The sequence below is a fragment of the Falco naumanni genome, chromosome W, assembly GCF_017639655.2.
Source record: "Falco naumanni isolate bFalNau1 chromosome W, bFalNau1.pat, whole genome shotgun sequence".
NCBI classification, from domain to species: Eukaryota; Metazoa; Chordata; class Aves; order Falconiformes; family Falconidae; genus Falco; species Falco naumanni.
Window position 1 is genome coordinate 1,884,939 of NC_054079.1, and position 27,384 is coordinate 1,912,322.

General features: G+C 45.9%; 1 protein-coding gene across 1 annotated transcript in view; it reads left to right on the plus strand.

The window, feature by feature from the left end:
• Window positions 1-2,412: 2,412 nt before the first annotated feature.
• LOC121080655 (vigilin-like) overlaps window positions 2,413-27,384 on the plus strand; it is a 34,700-nt gene continuing 9,728 nt past the window's right edge. The window contains 5 exon segments of the mRNA XM_040578796.1: window positions 2,413-2,488; window positions 3,428-3,582; window positions 4,088-4,303; window positions 5,936-6,142; window positions 6,616-6,831. Coding sequence (XP_040434730.1) covers window positions 2,413-2,488; window positions 3,428-3,582; window positions 4,088-4,303; window positions 5,936-6,142; window positions 6,616-6,831 — 870 coding nt within the window.

The window sequence follows — 27,384 nt, forward strand, 5'->3', positions numbered from 1 at the left end:
AGCGACTCCCAAAACCCATCACTGAAGTGTTTCCCACTTGCATTCCTGCCACCAATCCCTCAGACCCCCTTTCACCCTCCCCAAAAATACAATCAATGCATCAGGAGAGACAAGGGGGTGGGGGAAAGGTCTAGCTCCTTTTCCAGATCTATAGGACCTGGATCAAAAGGTTTATCAGTGTCAATGGAATCATTGTCCGAGTTGTCCTGTTCCCGTGCTTGCTCCTGTGTTGTGAGGGTCGCTGCAATCAGTGACAGGAGCTTTGGAGGCAGAGGAGGTGTGGACGGAATCGCCATCGCTGACTGTGTCTTGAGAAGAGTCGCGCTGTCGGTGGAATTTACAGCTTCCTCTGGTTTAGCACCGTTAGCAGAATTAGTCCACACTTGGCAAAGAGTAGTCAGAATTTGCCACCAAGATGCTAAATGCATTCCCGACACGGAGTTCCCCCCCGCGGCAGCATCATACAATTGGCTGCTGTATGTACACACTTTCATTCTTTCAAAGTCTCTAAAGTTTCTTGGCTGCTCACCTGTCTCGATGCATACAGGTGTTATCCTCGGGGTTTAGGTTGTCTGCCTGGTCCAGACAGCAAGACGATCGTTCAGCCAAGCCGTCTCCTCCGGAACGCAGCCCTCTTCTACGAGCTGTCTTTTTCCCGTCCTTATTCTTCCAAGGCTTCGGAACACCACCATAGGGGTCACCATTTGAGGAGACTGAGGCACGGACTCCCGGATCTGACTAGAAGACCCTTCATGAGTCCATATACGTCTCTTTCTGGGGACGAAGCCTGATTCCCCATTACGGATTTCTCACAGCTCACCTCTCAACTCCGGAGGGATTTCTGCCGGCTCCTGCTTCCTTTCAGCAGATCATTCAAAGTTCTGTGGGATTCGCTGCATGTCGCTCAGATAGGCGATTCGAGAGCCCTTCACGTCAGATCCTTAAACGCATCACGTCGGGGTCACCAATTTGTGGCGAATGAAGAGACGGGACGCAGCTTGATGCAAGCAAATGTCCATTTATTGTACAGAAGCACGAGTTTTTATACACTTTCAGAAGCTGCGCGTTTTAAACAGATTGGTTCTTGAAGCTAAGCCTTGCATACTAGGCAATCCCTGATTGGTGGTTAACTACCATCAATTAACAGCAAGGTGTTACCTTTCCTTGGCGCCATCCGTCTCCCACTCCCCTCTGCTCTGTAAACACGCCTCATCATGTTAATTGTTGTCTAGACAAGCTCGAGCACATCCCCCTCAGCTAACTGATTGCCATGCATGGTCCTAGTTTCCAGCCGGCTCCTGCAGACACTGTAACAAGAAATACAAGCCTTTTAGCCCCTGTGGATCAAGCACAAGAGCAGCCTTCTTTCTGCAGCATTACCCTTAGGGAAATGCTGTTATAACCTTGACAAAGACATGCACTGCTGCAGAAGTTGCAACAGGGCTTTACTAAAGTGGGCTGGGAAAGGCATGTTCACCCAGGGTGTAAGGAGTCTTACTTGTCCAAGAGCATGTCACTGAGAGGCCCAGAGCCTGTAAAACTTTTGCAACATGGGTCTGTGCAAGAAGTAGGGAGGTGTTCTTTGTATTAAAATATGAAAACAGATAAAGAAGAGACAGGAAAGTAAAACCCAGCTGCAGGATTAGGCCTCTGTTCCTAATGATCCTAACCTTGAAAGAAGAAACTGTAGTATAGTGGGCTTTGCAGGTAGTTTTTTGTTTGGCTGATTGTTTTTCTGGGGGTTTGGTCTAGAAGCAGTTCCAGCAGAGTCTGCTACCAGGAGGCTGTGGTATTTACTGTGGGCTGTGAGACTGTACGTGGAGTGGAAGGGAAGGTCACGCTCGGTAGAGCCTTTTGTGGGAGGGATTGCAGAGGAGCTGGAGACACCAGGAGCTGCTCTCTGGGCCCCAGGTGCTCATGCTAGGTTGGTAATTAAGGCATAAGTTTTTCAGGAAGAGGCAGCATCCTGGGCCCTTTTTTGTTTTCTCTCCAGGGTTCCACAAGGGTCTTGCACTATGTGTACCTTGGGACACTCGTTTTAAAATTGCACGCCATTAATAATTGATAGATTCATTAGAGTATGCTTTAACAACTTGTGGTGTCCCCCTTTCCAAGAGCCTTCTTAGGTTGCACATCCTCTGCCTTCTTAATGAGGAGCTCTGGTTTTGATGCCCACTGTGCTATGAGGAAAAATCCCCCCTGAGTTTCTGTGTGGTTCAGCAAGAGAACAGGGCAGCAGACTGGCAATGTAGGTGCTTTTCAAGAGACCGGCTGGAAAAGTGCTCAGTTAAACACATAATTTGTCTTCCTGGAGTGACTTGTGTGCATCTTGAATGGTGCTGGTAATAGTGTTGCCTCCTCTGTCTCTTCCAGTGGCATACCTGGATTGTGTGTGTGCGTGGGAAGTCGACGATGAGCTCGGTGGCAGTTTTGAGCCAGGAGAGCTTTGCCAAACACCGCAGTGGCTTGACGCAGCAGCAGGTGAAAGGTGAGAAGACAAGCTGAGTTCCTGTGATGTGCCTCTAAATAGAGACTGCGCAGGCAAGGTTCCTTGCTGTTAGCCAAGCTCGCTCCATGCCTCCGGCTCCCCCTAAGTGTCCAGGCACGGCGTTCGCCATTCCTAGGCTGGCGGCCTGCCAGACTCTGGCTTTCCACCAACAGGAGCACATCGGTGGTGCTGCACAGTGCAGGGCCAGGCGGAGGCGTCAGATCTTCACAGAGCTCTGGCTAGCAACGCTGTCAGCCATGGGGCAGGGCATGTGCAAGCATGGGTCATTGGGCTGCAAGAGAGCCTCGTGGGAGCAGTGTGCTGGATTGTCACTTCCTCCTTTGCTCAGCAGGGTGCTGGGGAAAGTCAGTATAACCGTATTGGCTGACTCACTGATGGGTCTCGGCACCCATTCTCCAGCTGCGAGCTGGCCCGCTTGGCACAGCCCAGTGCCCAGCTGAGTCGAACATAAGCTACAGGCTTTCCCTGGACTCTGCCCCAACTAGAGTGCTTCTGCTTCTCTCTGCCTTCTTCCTGGGTATATGCCTGTCTTGTCCTCTTCTGACCTACAGCCTTGCTGTGTTCCTTTGATTTCTTTCTGCTCGGCCTGTTGTCCCCTGATGAAGCTCCTCTCAGCAAAGTTGGCGATAATGTGCTGTGTTTGCTGCCACCATTCACTGGCACGTTTGCTTCCTGCATCCATAGTGCCAGCTCAGACAAGGCTGGTTGTTCGTGGCACCTACTGCAGTCTGTGCTGTGCTGAGCTCAGCTGTGCTCCAGACTCGGCTGCTCCACAAGCATAACTGTAACAGGATGAATAGTAGTGCACAAGTCCTTTGTTGTCCCTTGTTAATGATGCCTAAATAGAGTTGCACTGCCTATGAATGGGGGCTTTTCTGTGGGGAGAGCATCTCATTTGCCTTGTTTGCTTCACCCCAGTAACAGCTTTAAACTCTGAAGAAGAGAAGGATCCTCCAACCTACGAGGAAGCCTTCCCTCTGCTCCCTGAGAAAGCACCATGTTTGGAAGCTGCCCGGGAACCTGCTGGGCCCTGGAGCAAAATCCGGCCAATAAAGGCTTCTGTCATCACTCAGGTTGGTGGGAGTGGGTGTCTTATCTCCCTCCTTTTCATCCCTCCAAAAAGTAGGTGAAGTGAAGCTTTCCCTGGAGTATGAAATCCCTTAGTGTGTCAGAGTAACTGCCTCTTTGCTGTACTTTGCCCTGGGGCACAAGGAAGACTGCAGCTGAGTGCTAGGGCTGCTCTGGAGGGGAGGGATGTGTTGAAAAACTGTCCAGCAAAAGCTCTGCATCCCTGTTGCACAGATAACTGGAACAGGCCTGAAGGGAGGATTGCAGAATTCAAGGAGTGAGTGCTAATCCATTAAAGTAAGGCACTCAGTTTGGGACAGACTACCTGCTGTGGTGCCCTCGTACTGCAGCTAGTGTCTCCACTGGAAAGGCTGATGGGTCACCTAAATCTGGGAACTTAGTATGCCAGTGAAGTCCTCCTGTATGGCAATAAGAGAGGGAGGCACTGACAATCAAAAGCACACTGACACCTTGCTGTGCCCTGCTTGTGTCTGTCCCGTGGCTGAGCAGGTGTTCCATGTGCCACTGGAGGAGAGGAAATACAAGGACATGAATCAGTTTGGAGAAGGCAAGCAGGCCAAGATCTGCCTTGACATCATGCAGAAGACGGGAGCTCACCTGGAGCTGTCTCTCGCAAAGGACCAGGGCCTTTCGATCGTGGTCTCTGGCAAGCCGGAAGCAGTCACGAAGGCTCGGAAGCAGATTGTCGCTCGACTGCAGACTCAGGTGAGGGCATCTAACTGTTTCTGCCTTCATCTTTGCTCTTCCCCAAGACTCACAAATGCTTTGAGACCCTTGGGCACGTGTAAGCCAAAGAGGTATGTTGTTACACGACTAATTCAGCTTTGCCATATATTTTCAAAGCACCCAACTGGCAATTTGGAATGGAAATGAGGCTTAAAATAGGGTTCCAAGGTAATTACAGGCCGTGGTGTTGCATGAAGCGTGGAGTCTGCAATCTCTGGAACACTTGAGTTGCAACCAGTGACTTTGTGCTGAGGTGCTGGTGCTGGAGCGGGTGCAGGAGCCTCACACACAAAGCTAGCAGTGTGTGAGAACGGGACTGTGCTTTTTCTGAAGCCCTTCAGAGGAGAATGTGGAAGACTGGGAGAAAGAAAAGTAGAGAAAAGGAAGTCCTGCCAAAAGCCGAAAGGTTCAGGTCAGGGTTCTGCCTTGTGTAACTCAAGGCACACTGGTAAGGAGCCACAACCCTGTTGTTTCGGTTGCTTCAGTCCTCTAGGTTTTGATCTCTTACCTTAAGATTCTTGAGCTCATAGTCAAGGTGGTAGCTCTTGTTAGGATGTATCGCAGCCAGGTGTTGCAGTGTGTTTTAAAGTATAATGCCGAAGGTAGGTAATGCGATGTTAATACCATGTCTGCTTAGTGCTGTTCAGCCCCTGTGTCATACCCTGCCAGAGGAAAGAGAAAGGAACGAAACCCTACATCCACAATGTGCATCTGAAAAAACAGTTCAGGTCGTGCCGCCACAGATCCGTGAGCCACTGTTCTCAAATATACCTCCTACTGCCCTGGCCCCAGGTCTGGAAGGTGTGTTTGTATTCCAGCTTCTCTTAGGCTTGGCTGGCTCCAGTACAGGAAGACAGAGCTGAAAAGTCACACCAAGTGATCTTTTTTTCATCTTTTATTTTTTCCATTATAGCTTGAATTTTCATTGTCTGATTGCTGTTAGTGGTTACATAATCACAGGGATCAAGAGCACGATAGCAGTCATCAGCTACCAGACCTGTAAAAACTCAGTGAGAAGGGAAGAAGTCAGGAAGCCCTTTTATAGACCAGCCCTTTAATGGTAGATTGAGAGAAGCTCACAGAAGTACCCCTTTTCCATGTGGGGCCTTCTAGAAGCAGTCCCAGGAGCAGCATGTGCTACACTTGAAGACACCTTAGCACTTAAGTAGCGGTGAGCATCTGCTAGCTGCCTGCCTCCTGCAGTAGGTTTCTGGTGTTGAATTTCTCTTTCCTAGGAGTCATACTGTATGTCTTGTTCTCTGTAGCCTTGGCAGCAGATGTCAGAGTTCAGATAAACTCCAGCTGGAGACAGTTGTTGTCTGGTGTACTGATGCAGTGTCTTACACTGGAGGATAGGCACCTCCTCGTCTGTGTCTGAAGGCCTTTGCTAATTCAGAGTACTGCTCCTGCGCAAACAGAAGGGTTTTGAGGGAAAGGTGGGGTTTATACTCCTGGCATAGAGGCACTGTAGATCAACTGGTACAGTGTCAGCCCTCAGACAGAGTGTGCTGGGAAGGCGTTGTGTGTCTAACTTGCTTTCCCTGGCTCTGTTCCTGTGGATCTGCCAGTGCAGGCAAGGCTTCTCACAGATGCTTGGTTCTTGCGTTGCAGGCTTCAGCGACAGTTGCCATCCCCAAGGAGCACCACTGTTTTGTCATTGGAAAGAAGGGTGAGAAGCTGCAGGACCCGAAGCTCAAAACTGAAACCAAAATGCAGATCCCCCGCCCAGATGACCCCAGCAACCAGATCAAGATCAGCGGCACTAAAGAAGGGATTGAGAAGGCCCGACACGAGATCCTGATTATCTCTGCTGAGCAGATACCTCAGTACTGTGATCTCTCTCATGGCATTGGCTGCTCAGCTATTTTGCTTCCCCATGGTATAGTCGAAGTTTGTAGCCACCATGGCTACAGTCAGTGGCTAATGTTAGCCTGAATGGAGACGTATGCTGTGCCACTGGCTGTATGAGCACTGCTGCCAGGTCCTGCAACTTCTTGTGCTGCGTTTTGTCCATCTCTGAAGCCAAAACAAGCATTTGATAGTTGAAGTGAAGCGCCTTAGGTGCCAGCTGAGATAAGGCAGGAGATCACAGAGGTAAATATCGCAAATAAGGAGCAGCAGCAGCAACCGTATTTGTAGATTGAAAGAGGTGGAGATCTACAAGGCTGCAAACTGAGAATGTTGCTTGGGCCAGAGTGTCAAGCAGGACACCCCTGGGAACTTAGCTGTGCCTGGCAGAGACTGTAATATAGAGGGCAGTTCTCACCAAGGTCTGTTGTGGGCTCTTCCAGGATAAGCGTGCCGTGGAGCGGCTGGACATGGAGGAAGTGTACCACCCTTTCATTGCTGGCCCTTACAACAAGCTGGTGAGGGAGCTCATGCAGGACACAGGGACGCGCATCAACATTCCTCCACCCAGTGTCAACAAGACAGAGATAGTCTTCACCGGAGAAAAGGAGCAACTAGCCCAGGCTGTGGCTCGAGTTAAGAAGATCTATGAGGAGAAGGTACGGATGGTCCATAAAGCTTCCCACCTTCCCCTGGCACCTGCTCCTAGGCACTCTTCCCTTCTTGTTCTACTTTTGTGCATCCCTCTGTTGCATCTGGCTCAGCAGCCCTTGCAGTACACGACCCCGAATCTTAACTGTTTCCTCACTCGGCAGAGTGGGAGCTGGGGTGATACTATCAGGGAGGTGACAGATTTCTCACTTTTCTGTATCGTGGGAATTAGCAGGCCACCAAGAGCTCCCCTGGCTCTTGTTCACACAGGTGCTACTAAGGAAGGAAAGAAGTGTGAGAAGTGTGAAGTCTACAGTGGTGGCCAGCTGACAGTTGTTGAGGGATTTTTAAAGGACCGAGGACATATGTTACCATTGTCCAGGTTGGACAACCCAGGCCTGTTAGTTGAAGCTGCAGAGCAGTTTTAAATTGTCCTGGGAACAAGCAGTGGGAGAAAGAAAACAAGCTATGCACAAACCAGAAGCCAGGTGCAGAGCAAGCCCTGGGAACCGCGAAATCAACACACTCTCATCGGCACACTCTGATCAGGCGCCTGCAGCATGCCCACCAGTCAGCGAAATGGACGCCCGCGTGGCCTAGAGACTTTTATCCAATCACCTGTGTGTAAAGTCGGATGAGAGGTCGGTTTAAGTTATAAATATGACCTGTTTGTTTAATAAAGTGAGCATGGCATGTAGCCGTATTGGTGTGATTTTCATGACTTGGCCAAGGCTCCACGGGGGACCCTCTTCGTCCAGCGCCCGAACAGGGAACCATTTATTCGCTTAAATGCGGTTTGCTTAAATGCTGTTCGCTTAAATGCGGAAGTCTCCGTGCATCGGACCCGAAGGGAAGTTGTCTGATTAGGGAGCTGGAGGTCGGAGGCGGGCGGAACCTGGAAGGCGAAAAGCGGAGTCCAGAGTTCAGTGTCTCTGTCTCTGTTCCGTACAATTTTACAATTTCCCCTTTTTGTTTTTGAACAGCTAGTACCAGGTTTGCCATGTTCTGCAGGGCCCTTGCAAACATGACAGCAACCAAGGTAATAGCAAACAAACAATACTGCCAATTGATTGAATGAATGCCAAAAAGGCTGAAATTTTCTCAGATTTTGACAACATGTTGCTGCAATGGGGCGCCTAAAATCCATTCAGCACATACCATCAAAATCCTCACAGCCATGTCCTTGAACCAACAACAAAAAGCAGTGGCAATTTTGACTCACATTCTTAACTGCCTACCAAACAACGTGATTTAACTCTTTAATGCTTTCCCTGCTGTTACTCTAGGTAAGATAAGAACCGCTGACACACGTTCCCGTCATAGCCTCCTACTACATTAGCATCTACAGAAAGACAATTATCGACATTCAAAGTGTAAATGATATGGAGAAATAGTGTGAAATGGGGACAATGGACATCGATTGTGATTGTATATGTCTGCTCAAGGAATGTGGGTATGGTGACTGGTCATGGGTGCGGTGTCTGGTCACATAGGCACACAGCTCTGAGGAGACAACTACAGTTTTGAGGAGACGCCTGCCCTTCTTCCTCTAACAAAAGGGGCTATTTTAAAAAAGAATGAGAGATATTCCAATGCTATCTAGAGGGAGGGAGTGCTAAGTTTCCTTGCTGAAGAAGATCAGATGGTCACAAGAACATGAATCACCTACAAACCTGCAAGACCACCATATTCCAGGAAACGGACTGATAAGCTAATTAACATACAAAGCGGGGTTTAGGTAACGAATATGTATAGGCGTTAATTGAATATTCATTTGTTTCATTGTATAAATGTGGGATGGTTCGTCACTTCGGGCATGCACGCTTGTGGAGGAGCGATCCCCCGTGCATCTGCGCGCAATAAACATACCTACTTTATAACTTTCGAGTTAGAGAGTCTAATTCCGCACGTCAGTTTGGCGAGCCAGGCAGGAGGATTTCTGCTCGGCCGAGGGACCAGCTGCGGAGCGGACGCTCCTAGGCGCGCCCCGGGAGATTTCCTCGGAGGAGCCTCCTCTTCTCAGCTGTTCCCCCGGGAGCAGAAGAGAACCCCTGGATCCGCGGATAAAACGGTATGTTTAGTAACGGGGCGGCTGGTGAGACGCACGGAGACGTCCGGCGCGCAGCGCAGTCCCCAGGAGGAAAGGTACCTTGGGAGGGGGTTTGCTGACCGAGGGGTGGCCGCTAGCGATCTTGAGGGCAGATCGAGCAAACCCGAGGTTACTGCCATTCCTAAAAGCCCGGAGGCCTCGTGACGGAAAGCGGGGGGCGGGACGGAATAAGGCGGAATCTCACGGGAACAAGAGGGACCTCACAGCAAAAGTAAAAGGGAAACTTCTGCGTAGGAAAAAGAAAAAGGGGGAAGCTAAAAACTTCCATTGGGTTGTCTTAAGAATTGGGGAATTCCTAGAATATAACAACTGAAATAGCGCTCTGTGTCTTGTTTGTTCTATGTGTTGTCTTGTTACATGTTCAAAACTTGGAGTTATGAAATGTATGTTGAAAAATAATAATATTCTGGTAATTCGTGGCAAATAGCGGAAAACTTAACACTCTGCTTAAGACCAGGAAAAATGTGGTTTTTTGTTTGTTGTTTGTTTTTTGGCAATGGTTCGTTGAAATGCATACTTTGTGAACTGTCAGTGTTCCTAAAAGTTGTACATAAGTGCACGGTACCGTATAACATACTGCTTGTGTGACTGCGGGCTGCCCGGAGAGTGTGAATGGTGTGATTGAGATGCACATTTTGATTTTCTGTGTATAGCTTAATTATTTTGACTGAGTGTGAGTGCAAGAGTGCCTCTATCCGCGTTTCCGACCTTGGGTGGCTAAGGCGGCCGGAGAAAAACAAAGTAATTAAAATTGTAAAATGGGAAATGGAAGGAGTAAGCCCTGTGAAAAATCGCCCTTGGGTTGTATATTAAAACATTGGAGTGATATCGTAGGACATGGTGGTACCGAAAATAGAAGGAAATGGATTAAATATTGTAATCAGTGGTGGCTTTTGTATAAATTGGAGAGTGATGCGAAATGGCCTCAGGAGGGAGGAACGTTAGATTATAACACTCTCCTGCGATTAATGTTGTTTCTGAGGAGAGAGGGAAAATGGGACAAAGTATCATATGCAGACATGTTCTTTGTCCTCCAGGACAAACCTGAGTGGCAAAAGGACTGTGGATTAGTACCCCCTCGGGATCCTATGGTACTAGCACTAGAAAGAGTGCGGGATTAACATCACCTGATCTTTGATTATGGCTCTAGAAAAGGATAGAAAAAAACAAAAAAAAAAAAAACAAAAAAACCCAACAACTGAGACCTAAACTAGAAAGATGTTCTTGTTGAAATTTTTGTGTTTAAAAGCTCAGGTTGCGGTTCCTTCTGTGGAGCAACCAGAATGAAACACGTTGTAAGATAAAAACTTGTACTAATGTATGTAAAACCTGAGGGGGGTGGAGAATCAAAGACCTTGTGAAAGTGTTAAAGTATCGGGGTGATTTTGTACAAACCCCCGTACCCCCTCGAAGGTGCGACTGAGTCACGCTGGATGCATGGCAGGGTGTTTGCTGTTTGCCTGCGAAGGCTGATATGTAAGAACACAGACTTAAAGCAACAAGTAGCAGATTTGCATTCAGGGTAAGAAAGAGTTAAAACAGAAATGCTGCTGCAGAGGCAGGCTTGTGTAACCTGCAGAGCAGGAACAGCATCTCCTGCCCCGAATCCTCCTGATGGTGGGGAGGAGGGGGTTGCTGTTGCTGACAATTGAGCAGAAGGACCTGACAATGTCACCCCAATTGCTGCAGCATTTGCAGTACAACAGGACCCATAACTGCCCTTTAGGGCAGGGAATGGGTATGAGGTGGAATTTTAGTGAATACGAAACCAACTTATTTGTTGAACTTCAGTAAAAAATAATTATTTGTTACAGTTGTGGGTGCTGCTGGCCACCAGGAAAACATCCTGAAACCTTTAAAGTACAAACTAAGAAAACAAACAAGAATGCCAAATTCCCCAAAGGCCCTTCTTGGTAGGGACTTATTAGAACAATTGGAGGCAACAATCAAATTTAAAAAAGGGGAAGTTACTCTGGAGGTAAATGATCATCAATACATACAGGTTATGAGCCTATCTTTGGCCAGTACTCCTATAAAAAGGGAAATTGATACCAGAATTATTGATCAGGTATATCCCGGAGTATGGGCAATTGACATACCGGGACGTGCCAAGAATGCATCACCTGTTATAGTAAAATTAAAGGAAGGACAGAGTGCGATAAGAATTAAACAATACCCACTGAAAAGGGAAGATAGGGAAGGAATTCGTCCAAACATAGAGCGATTCATAGAATTAAAACTACTAAAAGAATGTGAGTCAGAATTTAACACACCTATCCTCCCAGTTAAAAAAACCTGATGGGTCTTTGCCGCGATTGAGAGACGGAGACCCGGTCAGGTGGAATCAGATCAGATCTGCTTTATTGTTCTTAACATGCTTCTTTTATAAGGCTGCATACATAGTCTAAGATTATCGTGCACAAAGCTCATTGGTTACATATTGCAAAAGTGATTACATATTGCAAAAGCTAAGCTCCTTATTCGCTGTTCCTCTTCACTCTGCTTACTTCGTTTCCTAGGGTTACAAGTTCTGCTTCGGTACTTTCCATTGTATGCCTCAATCTTATGCTTGCTGACAGTTTCGGTTATAACCGGACCTACATTCTGTTTTGTATAACCACAAGCCTCAAGGTCGCAGTGCCCTTGTGGCCTAAACCTCCACTAGTTGTATTGCGTTATGTTCTTTCTCTTGCAGTCCGTTCTTCATGAGTTCCCACAGACCTCCCTCAATTAGATAAGTTTCACTGGAGGTCTTAGACAAATCATTCCCTTCATTTCCCCCTTCTTGTTGCACCATAAGAACACGTTTTACAGAGTTGGCTATCAGCTTCTATAAGCATTGCATAACACACGGCAAAAGCAAAACTAACAATAACACTATTATTATTACAACAGCTATTTTTTCCAAAATTGTAATCCACCATCCAGACAAACCTAATGAAGATAACCAATCTGTAAAAGGATCACTACTTTCTCGAAGTTTTTTCATATTATCCCTTAAAATAGAAAGTTGTTTGTGTAAGGCTACTCTGATTGATTTTTTCCGCCCAAGTGACCCACAGATTTTTTCTCTCCTCTATGTGCTTGAGGGTTTCCCAAGCTTTTGTACTGCTAACGAGGATGGAGGTAATGATACCTGCCAAGAGGCACATCATGCTAGAGCTACTCTTAATCATTTTCATTTTTTCCTTTTATAGGATCAGTTCTATCGCTTGGTTTTTCTTTTCCAGGCAAACCGCTTTTCACACTTTTGCTTTGTACGTTCCCAGTCTTCTCTCGAGACTAGCCAAATAACAGATACTAAATTAGTTTTACTACATTCTAAACCACAAATTTGTATGATTTTAGCCCTCTCAATAATCACCCTTTGCCAGTCAGCGCGATAATCAAAAAAGCGACTATTTTCTAAGGGTTCATGCCCTGTTATAAATAACAGTCTCACTGTATCAAATTCTTTCTTTAGGCAAAGATTACACCAACGCCCAAAATGAGTTAAGCGACACCACCACTCCTTGCTACAAGTATAACATACACATAACACCCAAGGGTCACAGTGTCCGCACAAGTTGCAAAGAACTTTCCCAGAGAGTACTTCGTGGCACTCACGCGTATAGCGACTATTCATTTAAAATATTTGAGTCCTCAGGCTCTGTTCCTTTTGCGAGAGGTTCTCCTAAACGCTGTTCAGAATCTTCAGACGAAACTTGTGGTAAGGGTTCACGGAATGGTCGCACGTTCTTTGCTGGGATCCATCGGGGGCCTCTCTCTGTGGAAACACAAGCATAGCCTCTGCCCCACGTAACAAGGGGATAAGGCCCCATTATCTTACCCGTTTCTGGATCACGGACCAATACAGGAGCTTTAATTCGCATCTCGAGTGAAGTATTTGTGTTAAAATGTCGGATTAGTGGAGGATTGCTGTCTAATAAAGAACAATTCAAAAAGTTAAAAACATATAAGGCTTTCTGTAATCGTTCTTCAGGAGTAGCAACTCCTATTCCCCCTTTTTGTTGTTGTAATAAACGTTTTAATGATTGATGGGAGCGTTCAATTAAAGATTGGCCTGTAGGAGAATGAGGGATGCCAGTAGTGTGAGTTACACCCCAAGATTCAAAAAATGTTTTCATTGCTTTAGAGACATAAGCAGGACCATTGTCTGTTTTGATTTGTACCGGGATACCCAATGTAGCAAAAGCACGCATAAGATGCTTACGGACATCACGTGCTTTTTCTCCTATATGACAAGAAGCAAATAAAGCACCTGAAAAGGTGTCAATGGAAGAGTGGATATATTTCAAATTGCCAAACTCTGAATAGTGGGTAACATCGGTTTGCCACAACTGTAAACTTTGTAGTCCTCGAGGGTTGACTCCGCCTGCAACAGACGGAAAAGAATATCTTTGGCAGTCAGGGCACGTAGCAGTAATGTTAGATGCTTGCTGGGAGGTAAGGCCAAACTGTCTTTTAAGGCCTCCAGCATTTTGGTGGAAAAAAGAATGGCTGAGTCTAGCTTGAGCTACACGATCTGGTAACACTTGTACCGGTAATGTCAAAAGATCAGCTCGGCGATTACCTTCTGCAATGAAGCCAGGTAGAGAAGTGTGCGATCTGACATGCATAACAAAATAGGGGTAAGGGCGAGAGTCCAGAAGAAAAACGAGTTCTTGTAATAAAGCAAATAAGTCAAAGTGCGGAATATCACGCAACACAGATGCTTCAGCTCGCTCAACTATTCCTGCAACATAAGCTGAATCAGTGATAACATTAACTGGCGTTGACCATTTTCGAAAGACTCGAACTATCGCAGCCAGTTCCACTATCTGAGGGGAGCCAGGGACTGTTTTAACGTCTGAATCCCAACGCTCACGTTGGTCGTCCCACCATACTATAACTGATTTGTGTGATTTTCCAGATCCATCTGTAAATACAGTAAGGGCTTGCAATGGTTGATCACTTCGTTTTGGTTTAGAAGTTATACAAAAATTAGCATTAAGCAGCTTATGTGAAGGTGGGTGGGATGTAATCTGGCCCATATAACCTGCTAATGCTAACATAAAAATGTCTGATTGTTGATAAAGCCATTGCAGATAAATGGTTGTCACAGGTAAACAAATATAAGCAAAGTCAGTTCCTGATAACATCAACAACCGTTGCCTGGCCTTAATTATCAGGTGAGCAAACATCTCATATTGTGTTACAATAGTTTTTGTAGACTGGTTAGATAAAAAGACCCACTCGATAATCAACAACGGATCCGATTTTTGTGGATCCCATTGAAATATTAACGCATAGGGTTGTCGAGCTGGGTTCAAAACGATTAAAGAAAAAGTGAGATTGGGATCACATCGGTGTGCTTGTCTAGAAGCAATGGCTGTAGCAACTTTCTGTAACGAGGTAACAGCCTCAGGGTTAAGACAGCGTTGAGAACACAAATCTGTGTCTCCCTTGAGCAACTCAAACAAAGGGCTCAAATCTGCATTAGAAATCCCTAGCAAAGGCCGAACCCAATTAATTGTTCCTAACAACTTTTGTGCATCGTGTAAATTTCTTACATCAGTCTGTATCTGCAAAGGTTGAGGAACTATGGTTTGGGCTCTTATGCGCCAGCCCAAATATTTCCACGGGGGTGTTTTTTGAATTTTTTCTGGCGCAATACAGAGGCCTGCCGAGTTAACGGCCGCCGTGACAAGGGCTACAGCTTTCTCCATGACCATGTGATGTTGTGCAGCCACTAGGATATCATCCATATAATGATACAATAAAACATCAGGCATTGTGATTCGGACAGGGCTAAGTACCTTAGCTACATACCATTGACATATTGTCGGGCTATTTTTCATTCCTTGTGGCAACACAACCCACTGATATCTCTGCAATGGAGCTTGCATATTGACGCTAGGAACTGAAAAAGCAAATTTAGGAGCATCATCTGGATGCAAGGGGATATTAAAAAAAGCAATCTTTGAGATCAATAACAGTTAAATGCCAATCTCTGGGAATCATTGTAGGAGACGGGAGCCCAGGTTGCAAGGCCCCCATAGTTTCCATGGCGTCATTGATTTTTCTAAGGTCATGGAGCAAGCGCCACTTGCCAGTCTGTTTTCGGATAACAAAAACAGGAGAATTCCAAGGGCTGGTAGAAGGCACAATGTGTCCCTTTTCGAGTTGTTCTGTGACCAGGTCCTGAAGGGCGCGAAGCTTTTCTAAAGGTAGGGGCCATTGATCCACCCAAATGGGAGCATCAATTTTCCAGGTTAATTTAAGGGTGTCGCGCATTTCAATGGCCCCACCTAAAAATGGGTACGAATTGTCATTCCCCACTGTGATAGCACGTCTCGTCCCCATAAAACCATGGGAACAGGTAACACAAAAGGTTTAACAGAAGCAATACGCCCTTCTGGGCCCTGAATTTGGATCAGCTCCAGGCTCTGGTGGCTTTTGCCAGTTCCGCCAATCCCAGCTAATGCCTGTGGAGTATTGGTTAGCGGCCACAGCGGTGGCCATTTAGCATGAGATATTACTGTAACATCGGCTCCGGTGTCAATAATCCCATTCAAAACTACTTTTTGTTCCCCTCGAATAAGGGTACATTGGCACATAGGCCGTTTTTGAGAAAGAGACTGTACCCATAAAATTTGTGGGTCCCCAGTTGAACCAAACCCACCCTGCCTTTGTTGGAGCTGGTCCAAATTTAAACAATCTTTGCTTGTGGGCATAAGGATCAGTTGTGCTATACGGCTACCTTCCGGCACCGTGCAGGGAGGAAACGGGGTCCATGCCATGATTTTAATGTTTTCGGTACTATCAGAGTCAATAACACCTGGTAATACAAAAAGACCAGATAATGTTGTAGAAGACCTCCCTATCAATAAGGCCTGTGTTTTTGGGGGTAAGGGTCCTGAAACATCTGTTGACAATAAGTGAACCGAGGAGTCAAGTAACGTTACTGTGTGGGCGGTTGCCAGGTCCAATCCTGCGCTGCCGGTTGTTGCTGGGCGAAGACTTGAGGCGCTGCTGCTGCTCCTCTTTGGGAATTGTTGAAGGGTGACGGCGTTATTTGTGTCTGCGCGCGTCGCTGTCCCGCGCTCCGAGATCGGTTTCCCTGGATTGGTTGTCCCTGCAAATCATACTTGGACCGACATTGATTAGCATAATGACGACCCTTTTTACATCTAGGACAAATTCCTGGGACTCTGGGCTTAGCGCCAGCCTTAGTAGCCAGACAATTTTTCTTTAGATGACCAGGTTTACCGCAGCTATAGCAATTCCCCAACTGGCTACGCATGGCTGCAAAAGCAGCAGCCATGGCCTCAAATTTATAATCTACAGTACCGATTCTGTTACATGCCTCGATCATTTCAACTAAAATAGGGTTTTGATTCGGGAGAGATTTTAAAAGCTTTCTGCAATCTGCATTAGCATTTTCAACAGCCAATTTTAACAACAAAATTTCCCGTGCTTCCGTATTATCTATTTGGCGTTCCAAAGCCTGTTTTAATCTATCGATAAATTGCATATAGGGTTCTCGAGGTTCTTGTGTGATAGTGGTAAAGGCTTTCTGCGGTTTTTGAGAGTCAGGAACCTTAAAAAAGGCCTTTTTTTGCCTCCTCACGAATCGCTTCAAGAGCTTCTCGTGGGATTCGGGCTTGATCTGCCGGGTTAGAATGACGACCCGTGCCTGTAAGGTGTTCCAAAGTCAATACAGCAATTGCATTGTTGTTATGACCCGCATAAGTTAAGAGGAGCGCTTGGAGTCCCCCCCTCCAATGGGCCTCCCACAAAGTATACTGAGTCGGTGTTAGGAGCAGCTGCGCCAAAGATTTTAAATCATGTGGAGTCATAACATATGTATCAAAGACAGAAGATAACAAACTTGCAAAGTATGGTGAAGAAAGTCCATGTTCAGTAACAGTACGACGCAGTTCCTTAACTACCGAAAAAGATAAAGCTTCCCATTGTCCCCCTCCGACTCGCCCTCCGCCTCGCGGATAGAGTACAGGAGCCACTATCGTTTTGGCAATCTCCAGTTCCCCCTCCTGTAAGGCTTGACGTCTAATGCTGGCCCACACATCATGTGGGTCGGGGGGGTATAAATCTGGCTCCTGTTCAGGGTCTATGGGTCCCGGGTCAAAGGGGTCGTCTTCAGGTGGATACTCCGCGGCGCATACTGTCAGTGGTGCCGAGGGCTTTGCTCCCTCCGGTAACGGTGGGGACACCGGGGGGGGGGTCTTCTTCTTTGTCTGAGTCTTTCTTATGAATGTTTTCCTGGGCTTTTAAAACCTCAAAAATGCTTCTCCACCACGGGAGCATACGCTGTGCTTCAGCATTCCCCGTAGTCGCCGCATCCCATAACTTCACTCCCACATTATCCCAAAGGTCTCGTGTAAAAATAGTGGATGCGGTTACAGCAGGTAATTTAACTTGAACCCACTTAAGAATTGTCTTAAGATCCTGCCCAGGAATGCTCTTCCCATGTTTTTTAAGAAGAGCTTTCATAAGCTCATATACGTCTCTCTCAGGGGCCGACGCTTGATTCCCCATGTTTCCCACAGCTCACCTCTCTACTCCGGAGGGATTTCAGGCCGCTTCCTGCTTCCTTTCAGCAGATCATTCAAAGTTCTGTGGGAGTCGCAGCAAGCCGCTTCAGCTAGGCGGTTCGTCGACCCGTCACGTCGGATCCTTAAACGTATCACGTCGTCGGGGTCACCAATTTGCCGCGATTGAGAGACGGAGACCCGGTCAGGTGGAATCAGATCAGATCTGCTTTATTGTTCTTAACATGCTTCTTTTATAAGGCTGCATACATAGTCTAAGATTATCGTGCACAAAGCTCATTGGTTACATATTGCAAAAGTGATTACATATTGCAAAAGCTAAGCTTCCTTATTCGCTGTTCCTTTTCACTCTGCTTACTTCGTTTCCTAGGGTTACAAGTTCTGCTTCGGTACTTTCCATTGTATGCCTCAATCTTATGCTTGCTGACAGTTTCGGTTATAACCGGACCTACATTCTGTTTTGTATAACCACAAGCCTCAAGGTCGCAGTGCCCTTGTGGCCTAAACCTCCACTAGTTGTATTGCGTTATGTTCTTTCTCTTGCAGTCCGTTCTTCATGAGTTCCCACAGACCTCCCTCAATTAGATAAGTTTCACTGGAGGTCTTAGACAAATCATTCCCTTCATTTCCCCCTTCTTGTTGCACCATAAGAACACGTTTTACAGAGTTGGCTATCAGCTTCTATAAGCATTGCATAACACACGGCAAAAGCAAAACTAACAATAACACTATTATTATTACAACAGCTATTTTTTCCAAAATTGTAATCCACCATCCAGACAAACCTAATGAAGATAACCAATCTGTAAAAGGATCACTACTTTCTCGAAGTTTTTTCATATTATCCCTTAAAATAGAAAGTTGTTTGTGTAAGGCTACTCTGATTGATTTTTTCCGCCCAAGTGACCCACAGATTTTTTCTCTCCTCTATGTGCTTGAGGGTTTCCCAAGCTTTTGTACTGCTAACGAGGATGGAGGTAATGATACCTGCCAAGAGGCACATCATGCTAGAGCTACTCTTAATCATTTTCATTTTTTCCTTTTATAGGATCAGTTCTATCGCTTGGTTTTTCTTTTCCAGGCAAACCGCTTTTCACACTTTTGCTTTGTACGTTCCCAGTCTTCTCTCGAGACTAGCCAAATAACAGATACTAAATTAGTTTTACTACATTCTAAACCACAAATTTGTATGATTTTAGCCCTCTCAATAATCACCCTTTGCCAGTCAGCGCGATAATCAAAAAAGCGACTATTTTCTAAGGGTTCATGCCCTGTTATAAATAACAGTCTCACTGTATCAAATTCTTTCTTTAGGCAAAGATTACACCAACGCCCAAAATGAGTTAAGCGACACCACCACTCCTTGCTACAAGTATAACATACACATAACACCCAAGGGTCACAGTGTCCGCACAAGTTGCAAAGAACTTTCCCAGAGAGTACTTCGTGGCACTCACGCGTATAGCGACTATTCATTTAAAATATTTGAGTCCTCAGGCTCTGTTCCTTTTGCGAGAGGTTCTCCTAAACGCTGTTCAGAATCTTCAGACGAAACTTGTGGTAAGGGTTCACGGAATGGTCGCACGTTCTTTGCTGGGATCCATCGGGGGCCTCTCTCTGTGGAAACACAAGCATAGCCTCTGCCCCACGTAACAAGGGGATAAGGCCCCATTATCTTACCCGTTTCTGGATCACGGACCAATACAGGAGCTTTAATTCGCATCTCGAGTGAAGTATTTGTGTTAAAATGTCGGATTAGTGGAGGATTGCTGTCTAATAAAGAACAATTCAAAAAGTTAAAAACATATAAGGCTTTCTGTAATCGTTCTTCAGGAGTAGCAACTCCTATTCCCCCTTTTTGTTGTTGTAATAAACGTTTTAATGATTGATGGGAGCGTTCAATTAAAGATTGGCCTGTAGGAGAATGAGGGATGCCAGTAGTGTGAGTTACACCCCAAGATTCAAAAAATGTTTTCATTGCTTTAGAGACATAAGCAGGACCATTGTCTGTTTTGATTTGTACCGGGATACCCAATGTAGCAAAAGCACGCATAAGATGCTTACGGACATCACGTGCTTTTTCTCCTGTATGACAAGAAGCAAATAAAGGCACCTGAAAAGGTGTCAATAGAAGAGTGGATATATTTCAAATTGCCAAACTCTGAATAGTGGGTAACATCGGTTTGCCACAACTGTAAACTTTGTAGTCCTCGAGGGTTGACTCCGCCTGCAACAGACGGAAAAGAATATCTTTGGCAGTCAGGGCACGTAGCAGTAATGTTAGATGCTTGCTGGGAGGTAAGGCCAAACTGTCTTTTAAGGCCTCCAGCATTTTGGTGGAAAAAAGAATGGCTGAGTCTAGCTTGAGCTACACGATCTGGTAACACTTGTACCGGTAATGTCAAAAGATCAGCTCGGCGATTACCTTCTGCAATGAAGCCAGGTAGAGAAGTGTGCGATCTGACATGCATAACAAAATAGGGGTAAGGGCGAGAGTCCAGAAGAAAAACGAGTTCTTGTAATAAAGCAAATAAGTCAAAGTGCGGAATATCACGCAACACAGATGCTTCAGCTCGCTCAACTATTCCTGCAACATAAGCTGAATCAGTGATAACATTAACTGGCGTTGACCATTTTCGAAAGACTCGAACTATCGCAGCCAGTTCCACTATCTGAGGGGAGCCAGGGACTGTTTTAACGTCTGAATCCCAACGCTCACGTTGGTCGTCCCACCATACTATAACTGATTTGTGTGATTTTCCAGATCCATCTGTAAATACAGTAAGGGCTTGCAATGGTTGATCACTTCGTTTTGGTTTAGAAGTTATACAAAAATTAGCATTAAGCAGCTTATGTGAAGGTGGGTGGGATGTAATCTGGCCCATATAACCTGCTAATGCTAACATAAAAATGTCTGATTGTTGATAAAGCCATTGCAGATAAATGGTTGTCACAGGTAAACAAATATAAGCAAAGTCAGTTCCTGATAACATCAACAACCGTTGCCTGGCCTTAATTATCAGGTGAGCAAACATCTCGTATTGTGTTACAATAGTTTTTGTAGACTGGTTAGATAAAAAGACCCACTCGATAATCAACAACGGATCCGATTTTTGTGGATCCCATTGAAATATTAACGCATAGGGTTGTCGAGCTGGGTTCAAAACGATTAAAGAAAAAGTGAGATTGGGATCACATCGGTGTGCTTGTCTAGAAGCAATGGCTGTAGCAACTTTCTGTAACGAGGTAACAGCCTCAGGGTTAAGACAGCGTTGAGAACACAAATCTGTGTCTCCCTTGAGCAACTCAAACAAAGGGCTCAAATCTGCATTAGAAATCCCTAGCAAAGGCCGAACCCAATTAATTGTTCCTAACAACTTTTGTGCATCGTGTAAATTTCTTACATCAGTCTGTATCTGCAAAGGTTGAGGAACTATGGTTTGGGCTCTTATGCGCCAGCCCAAATATTTCCACGGGGGTGTTTTTTGAATTTTTTCTGGCGCAATACAGAGGCCTGCCGAGTTAACGGCCGCCGTGACAAGGGCTACAGCTTTCTCCATGACCATGTGATGTTGTGCAGCCACTAGGATATCATCCATATAATGATACAATAAAACATCAGGCATTGTGATTCGGACAGGGCTAAGTACCTTAGCTACATACCATTGACATATTGTCGGGCTATTTTTCATTCCTTGTGGCAACACAACCCACTGATATCTCTGCAATGGAGCTTGCATATTGACGCTAGGAACTGAAAAAGCAAATTTAGGAGCATCATCTGGATGCAAGGGGATATTAAAAAAGCAATCTTTGAGATCAATAACAGTTAAATGCCAATCTCTGGGAATCATTGTAGGAGACGGGAGCCCAGGTTGCAAGGCCCCCATAGTTTCCATGGCGTCATTGATTTTTCTAAGGTCATGGAGCAAGCGCCACTTGCCAGTCTGTTTTCGGATAACAAAAACAGGAGAATTCCAAGGGCTGGTAGAAGGCACAATGTGTCCCTTTTCGAGTTGTTCTGTGACCAGGTCCTGAAGGGCGCGAAGCTTTTCTAAAGGTAGGGGCCATTGATCCACCCAAATGGGAGCATCAATTTTCCAGGTTAATTTAAGGGTGTCGCGCATTTCAATGGCCCCACCTAAAAATGGGTACGAATTGTCATTCCCCACTGTGATAGCACGTCTCGTCCCCATAAAACCATGGGAACAGGTAACACAAAAGGTTTAACAGAAGCAATACGCCCTTCTGGGCCCTGAATTTGGATCAGCTCCAGGCTCTGGTGGCTTTTGCCAGTTCCGCCAATCCCAGCTAATGCCTGTGGAGTATTGGTTAGCGGCCACAGCGGTGGCCATTTAGCATGAGATATTACTGTAACATCGGCTCCGGTGTCAATAATCCCATTCAAAACTACTTTTTGTTCCCCTCGAATAAGGGTACATTGGCACATAGGCCGTTTTTGAGAAAGAGACTGTACCCATAAAATTTGTGGGTCCCCAGTTGAACCAAACCCACCCTGCCTTTGTTGGAGCTGGTCCAAATTTAAACAATCTTTGCTTGTGGGCATAAGGATCAGTTGTGCTATACGGCTACCTTCCGGCACCGTGCAGGGAGGAAACGGGGTCCATGCCATGATTTTAATGTTTTCGGTACTATCAGAGTCAATAACACCTGGTAATACAAAAAGACCAGATAATGTTGTAGAAGACCTCCCTATCAATAAGGCCTGTGTTTTTGGGGGTAAGGGTCCTGAAACATCTGTTGACAATAAGTGAACCGAGGAGTCAAGTAACGTTACTGTGTGGGCGGTTGCCAGGTCCAATCCTGCGCTGCCGGTTGTTGCTGGGCGAAGACTTGAGGCGCTGCTGCTGCTCCTCTTTGGGAATTGTTGAAGGGTGACGGCGTTATTTGTGTCTGCGCGCGTCGCTGTCCCGCGCTCCGAGATCGGTTTCCCTGGATTGGTTGTCCCTGCAAATCATACTTGGACCGACATTGATTAGCATAATGACGACCCTTTTTACATCTAGGACAAATTCCTGGGACTCTGGGCTTAGCGCCAGCCTTAGTAGCCAGACAATTTTTCTTTAGATGACCAGGTTTACCGCAGCTATAGCAATTCCCCAACTGGCTACGCATGGCTGCAAAAGCAGCAGCCATGGCCTCAAATTTATAATCTACAGTACCGATTCTGTTACATGCCTCGATCATTTCAACTAAAATAGGGTTTTGATTCGGGAGAGATTTTAAAAGCTTTCTGCAATCTGCATTAGCATTTTCAACAGCCAATTTTAACAACAAAATTTCCCGTGCTTCCGTATTATCTATTTGGCGTTCCAAAGCCTGTTTTAATCTATCGATAAATTGCATATAGGGTTCTCGAGGTTCTTGTGTGATAGTGGTAAAGGCTTTCTGCGGTTTTTGAGAGTCAGGAACCTTAAAAAAGGCCTTTTTTTGCCTCCTCACGAATCGCTTCAAGAGCTTCTCGTGGGATTCGGGCTTGATCTGCCGGGTTAGAATGACGACCCGTGCCTGTAAGGTGTTCCAAAGTCAATACAGCAATTGCATTGTTGTTATGACCCGCATAAGTTAAGAGGAGCGCTTGGAGTCCCCCCCTCCAATGGGCCTCCCACAAAGTATACTGAGTCGGTGTTAGGAGCAGCTGCGCCAAAGATTTTAAATCATGTGGAGTCATAACATATGTATCAAAGACAGAAGATAACAAACTTGCAAAGTACGGTGAAGAAAGTCCATGTTCAGTAACAGTACGACGCAGTTCCTTAACTACCGAAAAAGATAAAGCTTCCCATTGGCCCCCTCCGACTCGCCCTCCGCCTCGCGGATAGAGTACAGGAGCCACTATCGTTTTGGCAATCTCCAGTTCCCCCTCCTGTAAGGCTTGACGTCTAATGCTGGCCCACACATCATGTGGGTCGGGGGGGTATAAATCTGGCTCCTGTTCAGGGTCTATGGGTCCCGGGTCAAAGGGGTCGTCTTCAGGTGGATACTCTGCGGCGCATACTGTCAGTGGTGCCGAGGGCTTTGCTCCCTCCGGTAACGGTGGGGACACCGGGGGGGGGGTCTTCCTCTTTGTCTGAGTCTTTCTTATGAATGTTTTCCTGGGCTTTTAAAACCTCAAAAATGCTTCTCCACCACGGGAGCATACGCTGTGCTTCAGCATTCCCCGTAGTCGCCGCATCCCATAACTTCACTCCCACATTATCCCAAAGGTCTCGTGTAAAAATAGTGGATGCGGTTACAGCAGGTAATTTAACTTGAACCCACTTAAGAATTGTCTTAAGATCCTGCCCAGGAATGCTCTTCCCATGTTTTTTAAGAAGAGCTTTCATAAGCTCATATACGTCTCTCTCAGGGGCCGACGCTTGATTCCCCATGTTTCCCACAGCTCACCTCTCTACTCCGGAGGGATTTCAGGCCGCTTCCTGCTTCCTTTCAGCAGATCATTCAAAGTTCTGTGGGAGTCGCAGCAAGCCGCTTCAGCTAGGCGGTTCGTCGACCCGTCACGTCGGATCCTTAAACGTATCACGTCGTCGGGGTCACCAATTTGCCGCGATTGAGAGACGGAGACCCGGTCAGGTGGAATCAGATCAGATCTGCTTTATTGTTCTTAACATGCTTCTTTTATAAGGCTGCATACATAGTCTAAGATTATCGTGCACAAAGCTCATTGGTTACATATTGCAAAAGTGATTACATATTGCAAAAGCTAAGCTCCTTATTCGCTGTTCCTCTTCACTCTGCTTACTTCGTTTCCTAGGGTTACAAGTTCTGCTTCGGTACTTTCCATTGTATGCCTCAATCTTATGCTTGCTGACAGTTTCGGTTATAACCGGACCTACATTCTGTTTTGTATAACCACAAGCCTCAAGGTCGCAGTGCCCTTGTGGCCTAAACCTCCACTAGTTGTATTGCGTTATGTTCTTTCTCTTGCAGTCCGTTCTTCATGAGTTCCCACAGACCTCCCTCAATTAGATAAGTTTCACTGGAGGTCTTAGACAAATCATTCCCTTCAGGTCTTATAGGATAGTTCAAGATTTAAGGGCCATTAACAAAATAACAGAGGATCTGTATCCTGTAGTAGCTAACCCCTATACCTTACTGACCACCCTGACACCTGACCTAGCTTGGTTCACAGTTTTAGACTTAAAAGATGCCTTCTTTTGCCTCCCTCTCCATGAAGCCAGCCAAAGAATTTTTGCTTTTGAATGGGAAAATCCCAGAAGCGGTCGAAAGACCCAGCTCACATGGACGGTGTTGCCACAGGGGTTTAAAAATAGCCCCACAATTTTTGGAAACCAATTAGCAAAGGATTTGGAGTTATGGGAACCACCGTCAGGAGAAGGGAAAGTGTTACAATATGTAGACGATCTTCCTATTGCAACCAGAACCGAAGAATCTTGTATTATTTGGACTGTGAGCCTGCTGAACTTTCTGGGACTACAAGGATATCGGGTTTCTAAGAAGAAGGCACAGGTGGTGTTACAACAGGTCACATACCTAGGGTATGAGATCAGTGCCGGACAACGGGTCCTAGGGAAGGCCCGAAAAGAAGCCATATGCCAAGCCCCCCGACCACGAACTGTAAAGGAACTGCAGACATTTCTGGGAATGACAGGATGGTGCAGGCTTTGGATATGTGATTATGGCTTGCTTGTTAAACCATTATATTCCCTGATAGCAGCTAATCAGAAGGATCTTCAGTGGGATGCTGAATCAGACAGAGCTTTCCATGAACTGAAGAAAGCCTTAATGTCGGCACCAGCACTAGGACTTCCTGATGTGAGTAAGCCATTTTTCCTATTTTCCCATGAAAAACAGGGAATGGCATTAGGAATACTGGCACAAGATTTGGGACCATACAGACGGGCAGTGGCATACTTCTCTAAACAGCTGGATGCCACTGCAAAAGGGTGGCCTGGTTGCCTGAGAGCAGTAGCAGCTGTCATCCTAAACATCCAGGAGGCCCGGAAGTTTACCTTGGGCCAGAAAATGACTGTCTTAGTATCCCACACAGTGTCTGCAGTCCTTGAAACAAAAGGGGGGCATTGGCTCTCCCCACAGAGATTCCTAAAATACCAGGCCATAATGGTGGAACAAGATGATGTTGAGATCGTGACTACAAACATCGTCAATCCGGCCTCATTTCTTAATTGGAATGTTGGCGAATCAGTCGATCATGACTGTCTAGAAACAATCGAAGCCACTTATTCTAGTAGGACAGATCTCAAGGATGTTCCTATTAATGGAGCTGAACATTGGTTCACGGATGGGAGCAGCTATATGCTGAATGGAAAGCGACATTCCGGATATGCTGTTACAACCTCTGAAGAAGTGATAGAATCGGGACCGCTACCAGCTGACACTTCGGCACAGAAGGCTGAAATCATAGCCCTTACTCGAGCTCTGGAGAGAGCTCAGGGAAAACCTATAAATATTTGGACTGATTCTAAATATGCCTTTGGAGTGGTACATGCTCATGGAGCAATATGGAAAGAAAGGGGACTGTTAAACTCCCAAGGAAAAATCATCAAACATGCGGAAGAAATTTTGAAACTCCTAAATGCGGTCCAGCTTCCTGAAAGGGTGGCAATTATGCACATCAAGGCACACCAGAAAGTGAGCACAGAATTAGAAAGAGGAAATGAACTGGCGGACAGGGAAGCAAAACAGGCAGACAGAAAAGCAATCAAGGTAGAGGGTGCGCTAATACCCGATGGACAAATATCTCTAGAAGGTAAACCAGACTATACTAAAGAAGATCGCAAACTGATTTCTGACCTAGAGGGATCATATAATGAGGAAGGGTGGGCTGTAATCTCACATGGGAGAATAGTGATTCCTTCCTACATGGTATGGTCAGTAGTTCGGGAAGAACATAGAAAAAGGCACTGGGGGGCAGAAGCTCTATATAAGGATCTCACTAAAAACATAATAGCACGAAATTTGTATACTACTATTAGACAAGTAACCCAACAATGTCATCTTTGTCTCCAGACTAATCCTAAGATTACCAAGGGGCCAAAGTTGGGAAAAATTGGGAAGGGAAATGTTCCAGGGCAACATTGGCAGATTGATTTCTCGGAACTTCCTAAAAAAGGGGGGTATCGATATTTATTGGTACTAACAGATACCTTTTCAGGTTGGCCACAAGCCTTCCCGTGCAGAACTGCTAAAGCCCGGGAAGTGACCAAAATACTGCTCCAAGAGATAATACCTAGGTTTGGAGTCCCAGCGGTAATGTCCTCGAATAGAGGACCACATTTTGCGTCCAGAATAGTGCAACAGATCAGCCACCATCTAGGAATAGATTGGCAATTACATACCCCATACCGACCACAATCAAGTGGCCAGGTGGAAAAGATGAATCATCTAATCAAACAACAGATTGTCAAGTTAGGTCAAGAAACAAATCTAACTTGGCCCCAGTCTTTGCCATTAGCTCTTAAACGAATTCGAACTAGACCAAGAGCAAAAGAGGGGCTTAGCCCATTTGAAATTTTATATGGACGACCCTATGGGGTACAAAAGGGGACGTCTTCACAGATTGGTGAAGAAACAATGACTTCCTATATGGTGGCACTAAACAAACAATTAATAAGAATTGAGAAGCATGTGATGGGAACACGCAGTAGGGGTCCGGATGGACCTGTTCACGATATACGACCAGGGGACTATGTATACGTTAAGTGTTTTACAGATAAAACCCTGGAACCACAGTGGACCGGACCTTTTCAAGTCCTACTCACCACCTACACTGCAATCAAGGTTGAGGGACAGAATTCTTGGATTCACCATACCCGGATCAAGAAAGCCCCTGCAACTTCGTGGAGAGTAACCCCAGATAAAAAAGAACTGAAACTTAAATTTACTCGGACAAA